At 45.2% G+C, this 23,106-nt stretch overlaps 1 protein-coding gene across 5 annotated transcripts in view; it reads right to left on the reverse strand.

Moving 5' to 3' along the window:
* Positions 1–205: 205 nt before the first annotated feature.
* asmtl (acetylserotonin O-methyltransferase-like) overlaps positions 206–23,106 on the reverse strand; it is a 61,058-nt gene continuing 38,157 nt past the window's right edge. For all 5 annotated transcript variants that reach the window (XM_078222483.1, XM_078222484.1, XM_078222487.1 and 2 more), the window contains exons 9-14: positions 22,662–22,833; positions 18,832–18,998; positions 16,254–16,362; positions 13,658–13,801; positions 9,759–9,881; positions 206–586 (exon numbers count right to left, since the gene is read on the reverse strand). In XM_078222483.1, the coding sequence (XP_078078609.1) occupies positions 372–586; positions 9,759–9,881; positions 13,658–13,801; positions 16,254–16,362; positions 18,832–18,998; positions 22,662–22,833 (930 nt within the window). In that variant the 3' untranslated portion in view covers positions 206–371. The remainder of the gene's footprint in view (positions 587–9,758; positions 9,882–13,657; positions 13,802–16,253; positions 16,363–18,831; positions 18,999–22,661; positions 22,834–23,106) is intronic.

Below are 23,106 nucleotides of genomic sequence, written 5' to 3' on the forward strand. Positions count from 1 at the left end.
GGGGATAGGGTCTGGGTGAGATTGTTGTCAGTTCAGACTCGATAGGCCGAATGGCCTCCTTCTGCACTGTAGGGATTCTATGAACATTCAAGGTGATAGCAATGATTTATATACATCTTCCTCATAAGAAGAATATGACATTCAAGCTTCATGTGCAATAGATTATGTATATAATTCAAGTCTGCAATTAAGAAAAACACCAAGCAATCATTTAATATCAAGTTTATTTTACAGAAACCTAATGTTGCCATGATTGTAACTGACATCAACGCCCATCTCCATTGGAATCAAGTGTTCATTTGATAACAAGTACATTTGGTTCTTCATTTAAGAAAAAGGCTACCATTCATTAGTAAATTGCAATGAAAGAATTATTGCTTAATGCACAAAATGGCATCCAGAAGTGTTTCTGTGCGCTTGATCTGTACATTTGTGAAGCCGTGTTTGTGTAAGAGCTTCCTATACTCTGACCCACTCCTCTCTCTCTCCATGCTTTGTAAATACATGCTGAGGGATTGCAGCACTGCTCTGTTGGACTTGGTCTTTCGGTCGTACAGCACCAGCTCAGCAAGTAATAGGCCGCATCCTAAAGACATCCAGAACAGTTTAATCGATCAGTAAAAGTTCAGAACAATTTACATCGATCAGAAATATTTCGGAACAATTTAATCAGCAATGTCCAGAACTGAACAAAATACCCCAGCTGAGGTCGATCTTATACAAATTCAATATAACCTTCTTGCTCTTGCACTGCGTACCATATAATAAATCCTAGGATACTGCATGCTTTATTAAGCACTTGCTCAACTTGCCCTGCCACCTTCAATGGCTTCAGCACACATACACTCAGATCCCTATGCTCCTGCACTTACTTTTATAGAATCCCTACAATACAGGTGGAGGCCATTCAGCCCATCAGGTCTGCATCGATAATAATCCTAGCCAGGCTCTATCCCCGAAACCCCATGTATTTACCCTGCTGATCCGCCTGACAATAAGGGGTAGTATCGCATGGTCTATCCACCTTTAGAGTTGTACCCTTTGTTTTATACTGTCTCTCCATGTTCTTCCTATCAAAGTCAATCGCTTCACGTTTCTCCGCACTGAAAGCCATCTGCCACTCGTCTACTCATTCCATCAAATTGTCCATGTTCCTTCGAAGTTCTGCACTATCCTCCTCACAGTTCGCAATACTTCCAAGTTTCCTATCATCTGTAAATTTTGAAATTGTGCCATCACGTCAGGTTTTGGTCATTAATATACATCAGGAAAAGAGAGGATCCCAACACTGATCCCTGGGGAACTTCACTACAAACCTTCCTCCAGCCGGAAAAACAACCATTAACCAGCACTCTCTGTTTTCTGTCACTCAGCCAATTTCATATCCCTGTTGCTACTGTCGTATAACTTTACTCATAACGTGGGTGAATCTCAACTGCCCTTGGGCAACTAGGGATGGGCAATAAATGTTGGCCCAGTCAGCAAGGCCCATGTCCCATGAATGAGTAAAAGGAAAATAAATCCGTTGTGTGGCACTGTGTCAAATGCCTTTTGGAAGTCCATGTAAACCACATCAACAACATTACTCTCATCAATCCTTTTCTGTAACTTCATCAAAAGCCTCCAACAATTCAATTAAACACAATTGTCTCTTAGGACATCCATGCTGACTTTCCTTAATTAATCTGCATTTATCAAAGTAACTATTAATTTTATCCCAAATAATTGTTTCAAGAAGTTTTTGCACCCCTAGTTAAACTAATGGGCCTGTAGTTGCTGGGCTTAGTTCTACACTTATTACTGAACAAGGGTGGAACATTTGCAATTCTTCAGTCCTCTGACACGCCTCCTGAGTTTAAGGAAGGCTGAAAATTTATTTTTAAAAAAACGTTTTTACTCCATTCTTAAAGTTGCAAAGCGCAGAGTGGACAGGGCAAGCTGGAATCCATCTCTTTGCTTGCTCCAAAAACTAAAATCCAATTGAATCCAATTCAAGGTCTCTATAAGAAAAGCAAACAAGGTCCAAGCTGACAAGCTAAGGCATTGCACCCCAAACTGAGCTTCATCCAACACTTCACCTCAGCCAAAAGGCCGAGAAGTGAAATTACAATTTCACACAAGATGGCACTGGAGCGTGGTGACTTCTTGCAAGCTATGCTCAGTATACCCTCTAGTTCCATATTTTACTCTCATTCCATGCTTCTAAAACTGTATTCCACAATGCACTATTATTTTTCTCTACACCCTAGCTATGACTGTAACACTACATTTTGCACCCTCTCCTTTCCTTCTCTATGAATGGTATGCTTTGTCTGTGGAGTGCGCAAGAAACAATACTTTTCACTGTATATTAATACACGTGACAATAATAATTCAAATCAAATCAAATCAGGCCACTGCCTCTGCAATTTCCTCCCTCATTTCCCTCAATATCCTTAGATGCATCTCATCTGGTTCTGGTGCCTTCTCAACTTTTTTAAGTACGGGCAGCCAATCCAATGCCTCCTCAATTTTAAACCCATCCCCTGTCTAATTACATCCTCTTTCACCATAGCCTGGGTAGCATCTTCTTCCTTGGTAAAGGCAGATGCAAAGTATTCAATTAATGCTTCAGCTATTCCATCTGTCTCCATACGTAAATCCACCTTTTGGTCCCTAATTGGTCCAATTCCCCTTTTTATCACCTTTTTACTATTTATATGCTTGTGGAAGACTTTGGGATTCCCTTTTAGGTTGGAACCCAGTCTCTTTTTATACTCTCTCTTCGTTTCTCATATCTGATTTTTCACCTCCCCTCTGAACCTTCCATATTCAGCCTTCTCAATTGCGTTTTCTACCTCACATCTGTCATAAACACACTTTTTCTTCTCTATCCTGGTAGCCACCTCTTTGGTCATCCAGGAAGCTCTGGATTTCTTTACCTAATACCTTGACTGTGTTGCAGAACTCTCTCTGACCTTTCTATAGGGTGTTAGACCTGGGAAGTTAAATCTGATGTGGAGATGCCGGCGTTGGACTGGGGTGAACACGGTAAGAAGTCTCACAACACCAGGTTAAAGTCCAACAGGTTTATTTGGTAGCAAATACCATAAGCTTTCAGAGCACTGCTCCTTCGTCAAGGAGCAGTGCTCCGAAAGCTTATGGTATTTGCTACCAAATAAACCTGTTGGACTTTAACCTGGTGTTGTGAGACTTCTTACCAAATTAAATCTGTGCAGCAAAGATTCAGGGACGTAGGGTAGGACATGGCAGGAAAAGATAGCACAGTGGTTAGGTTTCTGTATCTAGAAGTTTGGGCTCGAGATCAAGAGGTTCATTAAGTAAAACTTGGAATAAAAAGCTTGTGAGTAATGGTAGCAATGAAGCTATTGGGTTCTTGCTCAAACACATCTTCTTCGCTCATTTTTTCTGGCATAGACGCAAACGGACTGAATGACATCCTTCTGTGTCACAATTCCAATGAATAGAAGTTCGTCAATAAGTTGGCACACAAAAAGAGCAGGCGCTATTGGCAAAATAAAAAACATATTTTCTAAACAGCAATTGTTGCCAGGAATGGAGAATTTTAGTTGCAAGGAAGGCCGGATAGGCTTGGGTTGTTTTCTTGGATAGATTGGGGCCGCAGGGTGGCACAGTGGTTAGCACTTGTGCCTCACCGTGCCAGGGACCCAGGTTTGATTTCTGGCTTGGGTCACTGTCTGTCCGGAGTCTGCACGTTCTCTCCATGTCTGCGTGGGTTTCCTCCGGGTGCTCCGGTTTCCTCCCATAGTCCAAAGGTGCACGGATTAGGTGGATTGGTCATGCTAAATTGCCCCTTGGTGTCAGAGGGACTAGCTAGGGTAAATGCATGGAGTTGTGGGGATAGGGCCTGGGTGGGATTGTGGTCGGTGTAGACTCGATGGAACCGAATGGCCTCCTTCTGCACTGTAGGGATTCTATGATAATCTTTGATAGAAGAGGAGGAAGGCTGGTTTAATTCAACTCCCGCCGTTCGCGGGGGTGTTCATGCAAAATGTGAAATCGCGAATGGCCAGCTTGCACACACGTAGCGTCGGCACACGCACAGTGTGCACTACGTGGGAAAAGTGCAAGTTTCTAACTCGCGGATGAGTGAAGTGTTGGGTCCGCGAACCGCAATTACTTGTGCACCTACATTCGCGCGGGCAGGGGGGGGGGAGACACGAAACATATTTGCGATAGAGGGGGGTCGTGAACAGTGGGAGTTAACTGCATTGATACAATTGAGGGCCATATGTAGAGTGGATGGGAAGGATCCTTTTTCCTTTAGCTACAAGGTCAATAAGCAGGGAAATAAAACAGAAGCGGTAGAGGGAGGTCAGGAGAAAATATTTTTACCCAGTGTGAGGTGAGAGTCTGGAACTCACTGCTTCAATGGATGGCAAAGGCAGAAAGTATCATTGCATTTAAAATATACTTTGATTTGAGCTTGGAATGCCAAACTTACAGGGTTATTGACTGAAAGCAAGTGGGACAAAGATGGTTCACTCTTTTTTGCTCAGCAAAAAACATGATGGACTGAATGGCCACCATCTGTGCCACAGAATTTCAAATGTTTATGTTTCAGTATGTTCAGGAGACATTCTGCTTCAAAAGGAGCATGATATTAATTCAGATCATTCCAGAACACCTTCATTTAATTTAGAACATAGAAAGCCACAGCACAAACAGGCCCTTCGGCCCACAAGTTGCGCCGATCACATCCCCACCTCTAGGCCTATCTATAGCCCTCAATCCCATTAAATCCCATGTACTCATCCAGAAGTCTCTTAAAAGACCCCAACGAGTTTGCCTCCACCACCACCGACGTCAGCCGATTCCACTCACCCACCACCCTCTGAGTGAAAAACTTACCCCTGACATCCCCCCTGTACCTACCCCCCAGCACCTTAAACCTGTGTCCTCTCGTAGCAACCATTTCAGCCCTTGGAAATAGCCTCTGAGAGTCCACCCTATCCAGACCCCTCAACATCTTGTAAACCTCTATCAGGTCACCTCTCATCCTTCGTCTCTCCAGGGAGAAGAGACCAAGCTCCCTCAACCTATCCTCATAAGGCATGCCCCCCAATCCAGGCAACATCCTTGTAAATCTCCTCTGCACCCTTTCAATGGCTTCAACATCTTTCCTGTAATGAGGTGACCAGAACTGCGCGCAGTACTCCAAGTGGGGTCTAACCAGGGTCCTATAAAGCTGCAGCATTATCTCCCGACTCCTAAACTCAATCCCTCGATTAATGAAGGCTAGTACGCCATACGCCTTCTTGACCGCATCCTCCACCTGCGAGGCCGATTTAAGAGTCCTATGGACCCGGACCCCAAGGTCCTTCTGATCCTCTACACTGCTAAGAATGGTACCCTTCATTTTATACTGCTGCTCCATCCCATTGGATCTGCCAAAATGGATCACTACACACTTATCCGGGTTGAAGTCCATCTGCCACTTCTCCGCCCAGTCTTGCATTCTATCTATGTCTCGCTGCAACTTCTGACATCCCTCCAAACTATCCACAACACCACCTACCTTGGTGTCGTCAGCAAACTTACCAACCCATCCCTCCACTTCCTCATCCAGGTCATTTATGAAAATGACAAACAGCAAGGGTCCCAGAACAGATCCCTGGGGCACTCCACTGGTCACTGACCTCCATGCAGAGAAAGACCCCTCCACAGCCACTCTCTGCCTTCTGCAGGCAAGCCAGTTCTGGATCCACAAGGCAACAGCCCCTTGGATCCCATGCCCTCTCACTTTCTCAAGAAGTCTTGCATGGGGGACCTTATCGAACGCTTTGCTGAAGTCCATATAGACCACATCCACCGCTCTTCCTTCGTCAATGTGCTTGGTCACATTTTCAAAGAACTCAACCAGGCTCGTAAGGCACGACCTGCCCCTGACAAAGCCGTGCTGACTACTTTTGATCATACTAAACTTCTCTAGATGATCATAAATCCTGTCTCTCAGGATCCTCTCCATCAACTTACCAACCACTGAGGTTAGACTCACCGGTCGGTAATTTCCCGGGCTGTCCCTGTTCCCTTTCTTGAATATAGGGACCACATCCGCAATCCTCCAATCCTCCGGAACCTCTCCCGTCTCCATCGACGATGCAAAGATCATCGCCAAAGGCTCCGCAATCTCCTCCCTCGCCTCCCACAGTAACCTGGGGTACATCCCATCCGGTCCCGGCGACTTACCAACCTTGATGCCATTCAATAGTTCCAACACATCCTCTTTCTTTATGTCCACATGCTCGATCCTTTCTGTCCTCCGCAATCCAGCAGTACAACCACCCAGATCCCTTTCCACCGTGAATACCGAGGTAAAGTATTCATTAAGCACCTCCGCCATTTCTAACGGTTCCGCACAAACTTTTCCCCCTTCACCTTTTAAGGGTCCTATGCCTTCACATCTCATCCTTTTACTCTTGACATATTTGTAGAAAGCCTTGGGATTCTCCTTAATCTTACCCGCCAAGGTCTTCTCATGACCCCTTCTCGCTCTCCTAATTTCCTTCTTAAGCTCCTTCCTACATCGCGTATACTCCTCTAAATCCTTAACACCTCCTAGCTCTCTGAACCTTCTGTACGCCTCTCTTTTCTTATTTACCAGGTTCATCACAACCTTCGTGCACCACGGTTCCCGTACCCTACCAACACCCCCCTGTCTCATCGGAACGTTGTCATGCAGAGCTCCAGACAAACATTCCTTGAAAATCCTCCACTTTCCTTCGGTACTTTTCCCCAAGAATGCCTCCTTCCAATTTACCCGTCTAATTTCCTCCCTGATGACACTGTATTTCCCTTTACTCCAGAGAAACACTTTCCTAGCCTGCCTGACCCTATCTCTTTCCAATGCTATCGTGAAGGAGATAGAATTATGATCGCTATCCCCAAGATGCTCACCCACCGAGAGATCCTCCACCTGTCCAGGTTCATTAGCCAGCACCAGATCAAGAACAGCCTCTCCTCTAGTAGGCTTATCCACATACTGTGTCAGGAAACTCTCCTGGACACACCTAACAAACTCCTCTCCATCCAAACCCCTAGCCCTAGTGATATTCCAATCTATGTTTGGGAAATTAAAATCTCCCATCACGACAACTCTGTTATTCCTACATCTCTCCAGGATCTGTTTCCCCATCTGCTCCTCAACATCTCTGTTACTATTGGGCGGCCTATAGAAAACACCCAGCAAAGTTACCGACCCCTTCCTGTTCCTAACCTCCACCCACAGAGATTCCGTAGTCAGTCCCTCCACGGCGTCCACCTTCTCTACAGCCGTGACACTATCCCTGATCAACAGTGCCACTCCCCCCCCTCTCTTGCCTCCCTCCCTGTCCTTCCTGAAACATCTAAAACCCGGCACCTGAAGCACCCAGTCCTGTCCCTGAGACATCCAAGTCTCCGTAATGGCCACCACATCACAATTCGAAGCAGCAATCCACGCTCCAAGCTCATCCACTTTATTCACTACACTCCTGGCATTAAAATAGACACATCTCAGACCTTCAGCCTGAGCACTTCCCGTTTGCATTAACTTTGCATTTCTTTTTCTCACATTCCATGTTTTCCTCTTTTCTTTCACCTCTCTATGTATTTTTTCCATTCATTTTCATTTCCCTCTTTCCAAAATCGTTGTCAGATAATTTTTTGTCTCCAATTTTCACTGTTCTCAGTTTTTGACTCCTTTATTTTTATCAAGCACATCCACACTTTTCAGATTAGATTCTAGAACACACCAGACAGCGGATTGGAAACTTCCAAAACAACTTTGAACCACAGATTGATTGCAGAGCAGAAGTGAGGCCACTTGGCCCATCGGGTGGTGGAGGCGGGTATAATTACAACATTTAAAAATAATTTGGACAGGTACATGGATGGGAAAGGTTTAGAGGGATATGGGGCAAACGCAGGCAATTGGGACTAGTTCAGTTTTGGAAACCTGGTTGGCATGGACGAGATGGGCCGAAGGGCCTGTTTCCATGCTGTATATTTCCATGACTCTATGTCCATGCTGGCTCCCTGCAAGGGCAACACAGATAGTTCCACTCCTCTGTCCTTTTCCCTGTGGCCTCACACGTGCTTGGCCAATTTTCTTTTGAAACCACAGTTGAAGCTGCCTCCAACCACACAATCAGGCAGTGCATCTCACAACCTAACCGTTCGTTGTGTCCAAATATCTTTCCTCGTGTTGCAGCTGACTTTTTTGCAATTCGTCTGAAATTACCCCTAGAACAATGGAATTCATAACGGACCAACCCCATTCTGACAGTTACAAAGCACAGAATCGTCAAACATTTCTAAGTTCCTCCGAAACAGTTATCTACCCTGTAACTGGTTCTGATACTGTCACTGGAACTGTAGCACCTCGCCCGCCACGGAATCGGAGCGGGCGAGGGTCTGACAATGAAAATCTTTGTTGACCTAGGACGGGAATTTCCGGTTTTGGTTGAGCGAGGCGCAAAATCCTGCCCATTACTTTTCCTGCTCCCCTAGATTTTACAATCCTGAACCTTACATCCACAAAGTTAATGCAAACGGAAATACCTTTTGCCATTCAAAAGCACTCTGCTCATATTTGTTTATTCATTTTTACAGAATGAGGGCATCGCCCGCTCAGCCAACATTTATTGTCCATCCATAATTACCCTTGAGAAGGTGGTGGTGAGCTGCCTTCTCGAACCGCTGCAGTTGTTATGATGTAGGTACACTTACAGTGCTGTTAGGGAGGAAGGATTTTGACCTCGTGACAGTGAAGGAACAGCCTTTCTATTTTCAAATCAGGATGGTGAATGGCTCGGAGAGGAACTTCCAGGTGATGGTGTTCCCAAGTATCTGCTGCCCTGGCCCTTCTAGATGGTAGAGGTTGTGGGATTGGAAGGTACTATCGAAGGAGCGTTGGTGAGTTCCTGCAGTGCATCTTGTAGATGGTATGCACTGCTGCCACTGTTCGCCAGTGGTGGAGGGAGTGAGTGTTTGTGGAAGGGGTACAAATCAAATGGGTTGCTTTGCCCTGGATGGTGTCAAACTTCAGTCTTATCTCTGGCACTGATGTACTGGGTTCCTCCATCATTGAGGGTGGAGATATTTATGGAGTCTTGTCCTCCAGTGAGTTGTTTAATTGTCCACCTCTATTCCTAACCGAGTGTGGCAGGACTGCAAGAGCCTGCCTGGTTTTAAAATAAAATGTGCACTGAATGTGGGTCTCAGTGGCAAGGCTAGCATTTACTGCTCATCCCAAATTGCTTGAGAAAAAAAGAGCTGAGTTGTTTGTTTGAACTGCTGCCCTCTTGTGCTGTAAGTACATTAATAGTTCTGTTTGGAGTTCTGGATTTTATCCGAACAATGATGAAGGGTGATACATTTCCAAGTCAGGATGGTGTGTGACTTGGAAGGGAACTTGTGAGGATGGTGGTCCCATGCACCTGCAGATCCTGATGTTTTAGATGGTAGAGATGGCACTGTCAAATAAACTTTGGCAAGTTGCTGCTGTGCACCTTGCAGACGGCACACACCGCAGCTAGTGTGCCAATGGTGGAGGGAGCGAATATTTAGTCGATAGGCACTGGCCGACCTCATTGATTAAAATTAAAAGGAAAATTGGACGAGTGTAATGTCCAAAGTTAATATTACTGTCAACTGGTTTGTAAAACATTCAAACGTCGGCAGAGTCTTATCTTCCTAAAAGAACATAACGAGACAACTTCTGCCCCAAGAAGATTTATGTAAGAAGATCCCATTACCTGGTTTGCACTTCTGAGAGAGTTTGCTTAACAAGACGTCAACCTTGTCTTCCTTCCAGTCATGAAGAATATTTGCCAGAATGTAAAGGTCTGCCTCTGGGAGGTCACCTGTGAAGAGGTCTCCTTAAAAAAGATTGAGGGGTTGGGTGGGGTGGAGGGAGGAGTGGCAGAGGGAAAAAAACTGAAATGTTAAAACGTTGTTTGGCCCGCTGAGTATTTCCAGCACTTTCTGCTAATACTTCAGAACTCCTACACAGATAGTACTTTGCTTTTGTTTTACGGGAAAAACAACCCTTAAAAATAACATAGCATTGCTGATAACTGTTAGCTCTTGGTGTTCAGAAACGACTCTATTTAGAGTGTGAGCCCGATTTAGCAACATCCCTGGCGCATTCATCATTCATGTTGTTTTTACAGCCGTGTCACTATGATCACCTCAGTTATCTGCCTAAAATGAGCACATTTGATCAAGATCACACTACATTGAAGATCTAACAGCTTTAAAATGTAGAAACAAAAAGGCTAATTTTGCGTTCATCTTTTGCAACAGGGCAGCTTAGGAGTAACTTTGGGTCTACCTCAGATCTTCTCTCAGGTACAGCCGTGTTGGTCATTCCCGTTCGTGGCCCAAGAGAGTCTCCTATCCAGAAGTGTGCCCACCTGCCCAATATCACATTTGATAGTGTAACTCAGGATGGGACATGAGGATCTTCTGGACACAGTATTTACTGCAAACCCACTTGTACTTTTACTCTCAGCAGCTGGACTGTGAAAAACACTGAGAAGATGAGGTCAGGTTCAATCATTAAACTGCTTCATTTTAAGGTAGGAAGTGAATGTACCGAGAGTATTCATAGAATCCCTACAGTGCAGGAAGAGGCCATTCGGCCCATCGAACCTGCACTGACAACCATCCCACCCAGGCCCTATCCCCGTAACCCCACGTATTTATCCTGCTAATCCCTCCAGTCCAAAGATGTGCGGGTTAGGTTGATTGGCCATGCTAAAATTGTCCCTTAGTATCCTGAGATGTGTAGGTTAGAGGGATTAGCGGGTAAATGTGTAGGGGTATGGGGGTAGGATTGTGGTCAGTGCAGACTTGATGGGCCGAATGGCCTCCTTCTGCACTGTAGGGTTTCTATGGTTCTATGGTAATTGGGACGGGCAAGGCTCGCAGAACGGAAATCTCCATTGGCCTCAGTTGAGATTTTACGATCTTTGGACAGTGGCAGGAAACCGGAGCACCTGGAGGAAACCCGCACAGACACAGGGAGAACGTGCAAACTCCACAGTCACCCAAGGCGGGAACTGAACCCGGATCCCTGGCGCTGTGAGGCAGCAGTGCTAACCACTGTGCCACCGTGCACAGCATTGAAAGAATATCTCAATTACTTTGTTCAATTGTTATTTTCCTGAAGAAGGGGAGGAAAAATAGAGCTCTCCTTTTCATAGGCCGATTTAATTGTTTTTGTTATTTTCTTTCCAGATAACCTCTAACTGGACGACAACTTTCAGCGGCAGGCAAGGCCTCCATATTGTCGTCTCCTGTTTAAAAACCTATCTTACTGGCCCATACCTTGCCTGTGCTCCCAAAATTGCATGGGCTCTTGCTCCAACCTCTTTCCATTTCGTGTTTTTCAGCAGCCCTCTTTGTAAAACTGATCCTCCTCAACTGGGGCCTGGGTCTCCGTGAACCTCCTCTTTTGCTGTCTTCTCCTCATGAACAGGGGCCATTCTCACTTAATGAGCCTGGAGTGAGTCACCCGCCTCTACTTCAGTTTGAGCAGATTGTGAATATTGGCTTGGCTAGCTTGGACGTATATTTTTTAATGCCTGGAACATTTCACATCCGGTGCTTGAAATTCAATTTGAGGACTATTAGTGTCAGATGATGGAAGCACTGACCTGAGTTTGGATTCATTCCCACTAACTGAATGGTTCACCAATAACTCATCGCTTAGCACATATCAAAAACGTTGTGGACTCTGACCAGCCTCACTAGAATGGCATTCCAGTGGTGGGAAAATTAGCCCAAAAAAATAACGTGTGTCTTTAAAACTTGGATACTTTCTGGTGAGTGATTCCACCAGTATATTCTTTGAGGCCTCTCTGGTGGCACAGTGCCACAGTGGTTAGCATTGCTGCTTCACAGCGCCAGGGACCCGGATTCGATTCCTGGCTTGAGTCACTGTCTGTGCGGAGTTTGCACGTTCTCCCCGTGTCTGCGTGGGTTTCCTCCGGGTGTTCCGGTTCCCCCTCCCCGCCCCAACAGTCCAAAGATGTGCAGGTTAGGTGGATTGGCCATGCTAAATTGTCCCTTAATGTCAGGGGGACTAACTAGCATAAATGCACAGGGTTATGGGGATAGGGCCTGGGTGATCGGTGCAGACTTGATGGGCCAAATGGCCTCCTTCTGCACTGTAGATTCTATGATTCTGAGCAGGTCAGAAGATTGATGACAATCTTGAATTCACTACCACAGAAAGTAGTTGAAGCTAAAATAAATTAGATCTAGCTCTTGGGGCAATAGGGATCAAGGGATGGGCGGGGTGGGGGGGGGGGGGGGGGGGGGAGAAACAGGATATAGAATTTGACGATCAGCCGCGATCAAAATGAATGGTGGAACATGCTCCAATGCTTCTATTTTCTACGTTTCTTTCTTCCACCTCCAGTTTTCCATCCTTCTCCGGCAGAATCTTCCCAGCCTCAATTTTTGCTATCACAAATATGGTGAGTAATCCTGCGGACTTTGTTCTTGTGCCTCCCACAAATTCCTAATGCAGCAGGTAATCAGATAACCCAGGCAGGTAATCAGATAACCCAGGCAGGTAATCTGCTGCATTGTTAATGATGTGGGAAAAGATGTTAACTGAAGCCTCTTTTGCCCGATACAAGTGAAGAATAAAAAGGTCTCACTGCGTTACTCCAAAGGCAGTGAAACCTTCTGCTCTCCTGCCAACATTTGTTTATTGATTAATACCACCACAGATTATTCGTCCAACTGTTTCTGGGAAGCTTTTGTCTAACAGCTGGTTGACACGTCTGTCTGTACAATTAGTCACCATTTCCAAGTAAATCACTAAGTGAGCAATTTTGAATGACTTGCTGAGGCAATGTATTGACACAAAAAATTATTTTCTTCCTCCTTTTAGCCAGATTTTTGTAATGCAGAAACCAAAAGGGAAAGTTATAATTGCAGAATGACCTGTCAGTCCACGAGATTTAAATATGTCCCATGTTTGCCTTTGGCAAAGGAACCTTCCAGATGGGAGGAAGGGGCCCCAGCAGCTTTTAAAGTATTGCTGCATATTAAAGTCCTGTTTAATTCCTCCTCAATCCAGGGCCCAGGTTCAATTCCAGCCTCGGGAGACTGTCTGAGTGCAGTTGCAAGTTCTCCCCGTGTCTGCGTGGGTTTCCTCCAGGTGCTCCAGTTTCCTCCCACATTCCAAAGATGTGCGGGTTAGGTTGATTGGCCATGCTAAATTGACCCTTAGTGTCAGGGGGATTAGCAGGATAAAAACATAGGGTTACGGCGAGAGGGCCACGGTGGGATTGCTGTCGGTGCAGGGCCGAATGGCCTCTTTCTGCACTGTAGGGATTCTACGATTCTATGAAGTCTGCTGTCACAGCGAAGAAACTGGTTTCAATGGGGAGAACTGGTCCCTTCAGTCCGGACATCTGAATGCATTGCAGGAAGAGGTGCAGTGCAGAAGATGCCCACTGCTAAACACTTGTTCAATTATTCGAGCTGCCCTCAATTCAGTTTGCTAAATCTTCCATCAAAATTTAGCAAGTCAATTTAATTGCAAGATGTAAGATAATTACAAGGGAAAGAAGTTCAAGCCTGACGTTTGCACCCAAAGTAAAACAAACCAAAAGTAAGTGAAGCTGAGGGTTACCTTCTCTGAAAGTAATTCGACACAGGTTTTGACCTTGTGGCTGGAATTTCTTAACCTTTTCCAACATTTGCGGCAGGTTAAATACAATGAGTGCCATGTCTTGATATGCATTTGCCATCTGATAAGTTAACGCTCCCGCACATCCTGCAAAAGGAAATTTCGATCATAATTACAATCTGCTCAGTATCAAAACTGACTGAAGAGTTATCATTAACTTCCTTGGGATCTACTTTGTTCAGCTTAATGCTGATAGAAGATTCATCTATCAACCTGATCTGCATTTGAAAATGTGGGACACGGGGTTGGGTGAACATCGTGGGTGAATTCTTCCGGCTCTTCACACCGGTGGGATCTTTGGTGCCCGCCGACAGCGCAGCCCTGCTGCGGTTTTCCTGACAGCGTGGGGTAGAATCAATGGGAAATTCCGGTGGGATCAGAAGATCCCGCTGCTGCGCAACAGCCGCCACTTCCCGTCGGCTGAGAATCACGCCGCAGGGAGGCCAGAGAATCTGGCCCTGTGTGTGTTCTGCTGGAAAAAGAAACAGGCCCAAGGTGACGTAATAGAGGTATTTAAAATGATGTTAAGGCCTTGATATAATGGATACACAAAGAACGTTCCCTCTTCTTGGAAAGAGCGTGAGAGGCGATCAATAGAAGGCAGTCACCAAGAAATCCACAGGGAATTCAGAAGAAAACGTACCGAGAGAGTGATGATAATGTGGAACTAGCGCACCATAGGAAGTGCTTGAAGCGATAAGTATAGATGCGTTTAAAGGGAAACTGGACAATCGTATGAGGGAGATGGGAATAATGGGTTATGCTGGTAGAGTTAGATGTGAAAAGATAGGAAGAGGCTCAACTAAAGCATAAACACTGGCATGGCCTGTTGCTGTGCCCTGTATCCAATGGATAGTCAGAAGCTTTTACCCAGGGTGGAAGAGTCAATTACTCGGGGGCATAGGTTTAAGGTGCGAGGGGCAAGGTTTAAAGGAGATGTATGAGGCAGATCTTTTACACAGAGGGTGGTGGGTGCCCGGAACTCGTTGCCGGGGGAGGTAGTGGAAGCGGATACGGTAGTGACTTTTAAGGGGCATCTTGACAAATACATGAATAGGATGGGAATAGAGGGGTATGGTCCCCGGAATGGTAGGGGGTTTTAGTTAAGTCGGGCAGCATGGTCGGTGCAGGCTTGGAGGGCCGAAGGGCCTGTTCCTGTGCTGTAATTTTCTTTGTTCTTTGTTCTAAACTTGGGGAAACAAACAGGTCAACCAGCAATCCTTGAACCATCTCTGAGCAAGCTACCCATAGTACAGCACAGGAAACAGGCCCTTCGGCCCTCCAAAATGAGAGTTCTCCACAATTCTTGGCAGCCTGGTTCAAGAATCAAAATTGAGGCCTTCACCAAACACAACTCTCTTAATTACATTAACTCCTTGTCACTCCCTTCAAACATTTCCGGCTCGCTCAGAATATTCCTCCTCCAATAAATTTCCTCTAACTTTCACCTTTTTTTATCTACTTACACGTTAACTTCCGATTCCATGCTCAAGTCTCCATTGCATGCGCAGTGCAGTTCAGCCAGTAGCTTTGATTCTAGAAGTGAAGTTGACTATGAGAAACTTTCCCTCTCAGGGGCCCTGACACATTGCTGTGCAGCAGTCCAGAGCTTACCATGCAGGAGACAAACAAGCCACTCAAAAGGAACAGTCCCTTTAAGGTGTGCGGCCACATTACAATCTTAAAGGGATCATGCAGGGCAACAAATGGCCCACGCACAGCATCGGGAAATTAGAGAGAACATTTGCTGGGAGCCCTTATTGTATTGCAGTGGCCTTAAACATGAGACACAGGAGTGAAAATATGACACACGGTACCAGTGATACTTCTCTGAGGCTATAATTAAAACATATTCTTAGAGCAGGTGGGGTTAAACTACAGTTTTATCTCTGACTTTATGAACCATCTCAAGGACTGCAAGGATTCAAGGAGGAGCCTCAACATCACTTTCTCAGGACAACTAGGTGTGGGGGTCATTTCTGGTCCAGCCAGCGCTCTGGACATCCAAAAAGCAACAAGGTAAATATGGCACTGAGATTAAAGATCAGGTACTTTTTTTATTCTTTCATGGGATGTGGGCGTCCCTGGCTAGGCCTGCATCTGTTGCCCATCCCTAATTGCCTATTTCAGAAGGCAGTTAAGAGTCAACCACATTGCAGTGAGTCTGGAGTCACATGTAGGCCAGACTGGGTAAGGAAGGCAGATTTCCTGCCTTTTTTAAAAAAAAACAACAATCGACAATGGTTTCGTCACCGTCTGTGGTGGTGGGATTCAGACCCGGAATCCCCAGAACGTTACCCCGGGTCTCTGGATTACTAGTCTCCAGCGACAATACCACTGCACCACTACCTCCCCCTTTTTTCCCTGTTACAAATTCACTTTTAAGGTGCGAGAGACCAAACGGGCTGCTCCTGCTCCTCATTTCCGATGATGCTCCCGGTTTGGAGACCGCTGTACAGCAAAGTACAGGGAGGGATGGGAGAGAAGAAACGTTTGTCCACTTAAGTTCCGTTCGTAAAGAGAGAAAAATAATCCGTACCTCCCAAGTCACAAGCTGTTTTAAATGATGAAAGATCAAATGCTGTGACAATGTCATTCCCTGTCACTTTGATAAAACTGTTCATTGCAGCTGGTGTTTGTTCTGAATTCTGTTGATAGAGAAGTTCAAGTTAAAGTGACACTAAAAATAAATGGCTCAGTGGTGACAATTCAGGTCAATGAATGAATGTCAACACAAAATATAAATTAATAAACATATATATCCTACGGCACTGAAGTAAGTGTAGTCTCGAAGGGTACAGTGAGATTGGAAGAGAGGGGTTTCTTGGTCCAGGCTGCGCAGATGCAATTCTCTCCCGACTTTAATTTCATACACTCTTTTACACTCCTGATGAAGCGGGGTGGCACGGTGGCACAGTGGTTAGCACTGCTGCTTCAGAGCACCAGGGACCCGGGTTCGATTCCCGGTTCGGGTGACTGCCTGTGCGGAGTTTGCACGTTCTCCCCGTGTCTGCGTGGGTTTCCTCTGGTTTCCCCCCACAGTCCGAAAGACGTGCTGATTAGGTGCATTGGCCGTGCTAAATTCTCCCTCAGGGTACCCGAACAGGTGCCGGAGTGTTGGCGACAAGGGGATTTCCACAGCAACTTCATTGCAGTGTTAATGTAAGCCTACTTGTGACACAAATAAATTAAACTTTAAATGTTAACTTTATCTCTCACTCCAGAGATGCTGCCTGACCTGCTATGTATTTCCAGCTTGTTCTATTCTGATTTCCAGCATCCATGGCATATATTTTTGAATCTCTTTTCGCTGCTGGTTGAGGGATAAATATCAGTCAAGATACACCATCTCTTCTTCAAAATAGTGCCATGGGATCTTCTACTAAAGAGGCTAGACCAGTGTCATTCAGACTCAAAACGTTGGCTCCATTCTCTCTCCACAGATACTATTAGACCTGCTAAGAGTTTCCAGCATTTTCTGTTTTTGTGTTAGGCTAGACTAACATCCCTTGATGTTATACCAAGGGATGTTATAGCCCTTGGTATAACATCCTATCCAATAGATGGAAAATCCAACACTCCAGTGTTAACCGAAATCAAACAGGCCTGTCCCAACTCCTTTTTTAAACAATCCACTGGCTAATTTTAAAAGAATCACTCATAGGATGTGGGTGTTACTGGCTGGGCCAGTATTTATTGCCCATCCCTATTGCAAACATTAAGCTCATTAAATAAAATGCAGAATTTCTTTGGAACTGAAACTTGGCAGAAGCTAGAATTGGTTGCAATTATACAGTCCCTTGAGTGCAGAAGGAGGTCATTCAGCCCATCAAGTCTGCACTGACGCTCTAACAGAGTATCTTACCCTATCCCCATAACCTCACACATTTCCCACAGCTAATCCATCTAACCAACACATCTTGGGACACTAAGGGGCAATTTAGCACAGCCAATCCACCAAACCTACACATCTTTGGACTGTGGAAGGCAATTGGGGAGGACCTGGAGGAAACTCATGCAGATACGGGGAGAATGTGCAACTCCACACAGCCACCCAAGGCCGGGATTGAACCTGGGTCCCTGGCGCAGTTAGGCAGCAGTGTTAACCATGTGCCACCCATGATTGCTGTTAACTCCTTTGAGTATTGTGAGACAAGACAGGTTTCCTCTCAACAATCAGCATCGCCCCTTTAAGAGTGCTTTTGCATACACTGTGGTCTTTGTCACTGAGCTTTAGTGCGGTGAGACCTGAAAAATGCAATCAGTAGTACAAATGGAGTCCACTGGCTTTTCATAAATTCAGTCTGGAATGTGAAACACTGTTAGCTAGGCCAGCATTGATTACCCATTCCTAATTACCCGAGAAGATGGCGCTGAGCTGCCTTCCTGAACTGCTGCAGTCCTTTTTATGTAGGTACACCCATACTGCTGTTAGCGAGGGAGTTCTAGGATTTTGACAGCAAACCACATTCTGGAGATAAAGGTACTGCTACACCGGTGTGGCACGGTGGCACAGTGGTTAGCACTGCTGCTTCAGAGCACCAGGGTCCCGGGTTCGATTCCCGGCTTGGGTCACTGTCTGTGCGAAGTTTGCACGTTCTCCCCATGTCTGCGTGGATTTCCTCCGGGTGCTCTGGTTTCCTCCCACATTCTGAAAGATGTGCTGGTTAGGTGCATTGATCCGAACAGGCGCCAGACTGTGGCGACTAGGGGAATTTCACAGTAACTTCATTGCAGTGTTAATGTAAGCCTTATTTGTGACTAATAAATAAACTTTAACTTTCTCCCTTAGTCTGCTTGGGTTTTCTCCGGCTGCTCCGGTTTTCTCCCACGATCTGAGAGACGTGCTGGCTGGTGCATTGGCCATGCTGAATTCTCCCTCGGTGTACCCCGAACAGGCGCCGGAGTGTGGCTACCAGGGGATTTTCACAGTAACTTCATTGCAGTGTTAAGGTAAGCCGACTTGCGACATTAATAAATAAACTTTTAACTTTAAACGTTATGTTAAAGGAGCTTTCAGAATAAAAATTACCGCTGACTCGCAATGATACCCAAAGGATAATGGCAGAAAAGGTTTTCTGGAGTTTAAGTTACAAAAAAAAAACTCGACACTTTACCTGAAATAAATCGTCAGCCTTTTTTCCATTGGAACCCTCCGTTATGGCTGAATCCAGACGATCAAAAAGTGGCCAAATGCAATCATTAGTGTAGATAATATAGTCATGTATAGAATTTTCACTGCCTGACACCAGATATTTGTTCGCAAATTGTGTGTTGTTGTACACTGCAAAAGTAAAATGGAAAGAAAGGAAACCACATATCATAGAAATCATAGAAACCCTACAGTGCAGAAGGAGGCCATTCGGCCCATCGAGTCTGCACCGACCACAATCCCACCCAGGTCCTATCCCCATATCCCTACACATTTACCCCCTAATCCCTCTAACCTACGCATCTCAGGACACTAAGGGCAATTTTAGCATGGCCAATCAACCTAACCTGCACATCTTTGGACTGTGGGAGGAAACCGGAGCACCCGGAGGAAACCCACGCAGACACGAGGAGAATGTGCAAACTCCACACAGACAGTGACCCAAGCCGGGAATCGAACCCAGGTCCCTGGAGCTGTGAAGCAGCAGTGCTAACCACTGTGCTACCGTGCCGCCCATATGGGTTACTTGATTTACTGCGGTGCCATAACTGGATAATACACCCACCCATTTTTGCAGGTTAAAATGATTGTTATTATGCTGCAGCGAAGCATAAATCCTTCTTTATTGGCAATACCCAACTGCAGTTCAATATTGTGTGCAATTCTGGGAACTCTATCACAGAAATACTTAATTTAGATGTGGAAAGATTACAAGATAGAATTGGTAGGGCAACGCTACAAATGAGGATATGTTATGAGACACTGGGACATTAGGGGGTGTATTTACAGGAGTAGAGAATAAGGCTGATTCCCAGAATGGCAGGTCTGACATATGAAGAGAGACTGGATCGACTGCGCTTGTAACTCACTGGAATTTAGAAGAATGAGAGGGGATCTCATAGAAACATATAAAATCCTGATGGGACTGGACAGGCTCGATGTGGGAAGAATGTTTCCGATGTTGGGGAAGTCCAGAACTAGGGGTCACAGTCTAAGAATAAGGGGTAAACTATTCAGGACTGAGATGGGAAAGAACTTCTTTACTCAGAGAATTATGAACCTGTGGAATTCTCTACCAGGAAAAACTGTTGGAGCCCAGTTTGTTAGATATGTTCAAGAGGGAGCTTGGACGTGGCCCTTGTGGCTAAAGGGATCTCAAGGCGAATGGACAGAAAGCAGGAGCGGGATATGATCAGTGCATGATGAGCCATGATCATATTGAATGGTGGTGCAGGCTCGAAGGGTCGAATAGCCTCCTCCTGCTCCTATTTTCTATGTTTCTATGTAAGAAGATATGAAAGGAGCCGATTGGTAGGAATAACAGATGTGTTGAGTATAGGGCTAACGGGAGGACTTTGAATAGTGTGGAGGAGCAGAGGGATCTAGGTGTATGTGTGCATAGATCCCTGAAAGTTGGGAATCAAGTAGATAAGGTTGTTAAGAAGGCATATGGTGTCTTGGCGTTTATTGGTAGGGGGATTGAATTTAGGAGTCGTAGCGTTATGTTGCAACTGTACACAACTCTGGTGCGGCCGCACTTGGAGTACTGTGTGCAGTTCTGGTCCCCACATTACAGGAAGGATGTGGAGGCTTTGGAGAGGGTGCAGAGGAGGTTTACCAGGATGTTGCCTGGTATGGAGGGGAGATCCTATGAGGAGAGGCTGAGGGATTTGGGATTGTTTTCGCTGGAAAGGCGGCGGCTAAGAGGGGATCTTATTGAAACATATAAGATGATTAGAGGTTTAGATAGGGTGGATAGTGATAGCCTTTTTCCTCTGATGGAGAAATCCAGCACGAGGGGGCATGGCTTTAAATTGAGGGGGGGTAGTTATAGAACCGATGTCAGGGGTAGGTTCTTTACCCAGAGGGTGGTGAGGGATTGGAATGCCCTGCCAGCATCAGTAGTAAATGCGCCTAGTTTGGGGGCGTTTAAGAGATCCGTAGATAGGTTCATGGACGAAAAGAAATTGGTTTAGGTTGGAGGGTCACAGTTTTTTTTTAACTGGTCGGTGCAACATCGTGGGCCGAAGGGCCTGTTCTGCGCTGTAATGTTCTATGTTCTATGTTCTATGATTCTTCGGGTCTGTTCCACCAGTCAGCAAGATTGTGCTGAATAAATTCAATGACTGAGCATCCACAGGCCTCTGGAATTCCGAACCTCTACAATCAACTCAAATAAGGGCAATTATAATGGTATGAGGGAAGAGCTGTCTAAGGTGAACTGGGCAAACAGACTAAGATACAGGTCAGTAGATGAGCAGTGTCAGATATCCAAACAGCTAGTGCAAAATGCTCAGCAGGAGTTAATTCCAAACCAAAAGAGGGATTCCACAAGCAAGAGACAAAATCCATGGTCAACAAAGCAGGTTAAGGATAAAGTGGACAAGTCATTAGGACTCGATGAAATGCACACTAGAGTTTTAATGGAAGTGGCTGCAAAGTAGTGGACCCATTGGTTGAAATATTTCGTATCTTGCTAAATTCTGATAGGGTACTAGAAGATTGGAAAACAGCCAATGTGACGCCCTTGTTCAAAAAGGGAGACAGGCAGGGAACTATAAACCAGTTAGTTAACATCTATTGTTGGCAAGATGTTGGAGTCAATAATCAAAGAGGAAATAGCTAATCATTTGGGAAATCCTAAAACATGGTTTTATGAAAGGTGAATCATGTTTGACAAATTTGCCCGAATTCTTTGAGGATGTGACAGGGAAAGTAGATATCGGGGATCCTGCAGATGTGGTGTATTTAGACTTCCAAAAGGCATTTGACAAGGTGCCGGATAAGAAACAGGTGCATAAAATAAAAGCCCACAGAATTGGAGGAAGTGTGTTAGCATGATTGAAAACTGGCTGTCACATCGAAAATAGTGAGTTGGAATAAATGGGTCCTTTTTAGAATGGAATTTTTTTTATATTAATACGTGATGATAAGTTGTGTGATTGAGTTACTTGAATCAGATTACAATCACCCCACTATATGTTCACTTGCTTTGAAAGAACACAAGTTTGTATCTGATCTCATCTTATTCAAGTGTTTTTCAATCCAATTTTGAGAAAACTGGAATCAAATGAGGACGTGTGAAAAAGAAGTAAACATAGTTCGGAGTACACGTCACTGTCACACTGTTGGCTCACCCCAACAGCTATGTTAAAATTGGGCAGATCCAGTCTGGTTCTCCAGGGGCGGCACAGTGGTTGGCACTGCTGCCTCACAGCAGGGACCCGGGTTTGATTCCCAGCTTGGTTCACTGTCTGTGGGGAGTCTGCACGTTCTCCCTGGGTTTCTTCCGGGTGCTCAGGTTTCTTCCCACAGTCCGAAAGACATGCTGGTTAGCTGCATTGGCCATGATAAATTCTCCCTCAGTGTACCCGGGCAGATGCCGGAGTGTAGCGCCAAGTGATTTCTCAATAACTTCACTGCAGTGTTAATGTAAGCCTACTTGTGACGAATAAATAAACTTACTTGAGATAAGGGCATGGGATCACTTGTAGAACTGATGACAATGAAGCAGGGAAGATATCAAGGCAGGCCAAGTTAGTAACAAGGAAGTCTTTCTTTCCCCAAATTTCCTTCATTCCTGGTTGATATTCACGCCCCCTGTACAGTAAAGCAGCCTAACATTGTCTATTTTACAAGGAGCTCTATGAAAATGCTGACAATAAAGTGTTCAGTAAAAACTGCACAAAACAGGCACAGAAAAGCAGGGAAGTAAGGAACATCAAAGGGGCAAATGGGGATAGTACCTAGACAGGCACTAAACACAGGACTACCTCAAGGGCAAGTGTCACTAACCCTGTGAAGACCCCGAGGATTTTTCCAGCAAGTTCAGTGATACACAGGCATCCAAGAGGCGTTCTGTCCCTTCATATGTGGCCACTAATCTCTGAGCAACTTCTGAAACCTGTAATCCTTGTTGTGCGCTGAATACATCAAACACTTTCAACTTAGAAGCTGTGAATAAGACCTGTAAAGGTATTCAAAACATTATAGTTAGCTACTGGGAAAAGATAGAGTCAAAAAAATGTAAAGGAGATTGGTGATGAGCTTACTATTCAATATAATAAACGTAACCATATAACTGTGGATGGTCGACATGTTAAAACGTTGGATGACGGCCACTTCAAAATTAACATACAAAGCTCTGTTTGAAAGGCTTCCAACTCACTTTTAAAAAAAGCTCAAAGTGCATTTCAACATCAACAACCAACTATTGTTCCACGATTCATGATATTTAGCA

This window comes from Mustelus asterias, chromosome 10, assembly GCF_964213995.1.
Source record: "Mustelus asterias chromosome 10, sMusAst1.hap1.1, whole genome shotgun sequence".
Taxonomy (NCBI): Eukaryota; Metazoa; Chordata; class Chondrichthyes; order Carcharhiniformes; family Triakidae; genus Mustelus; species Mustelus asterias.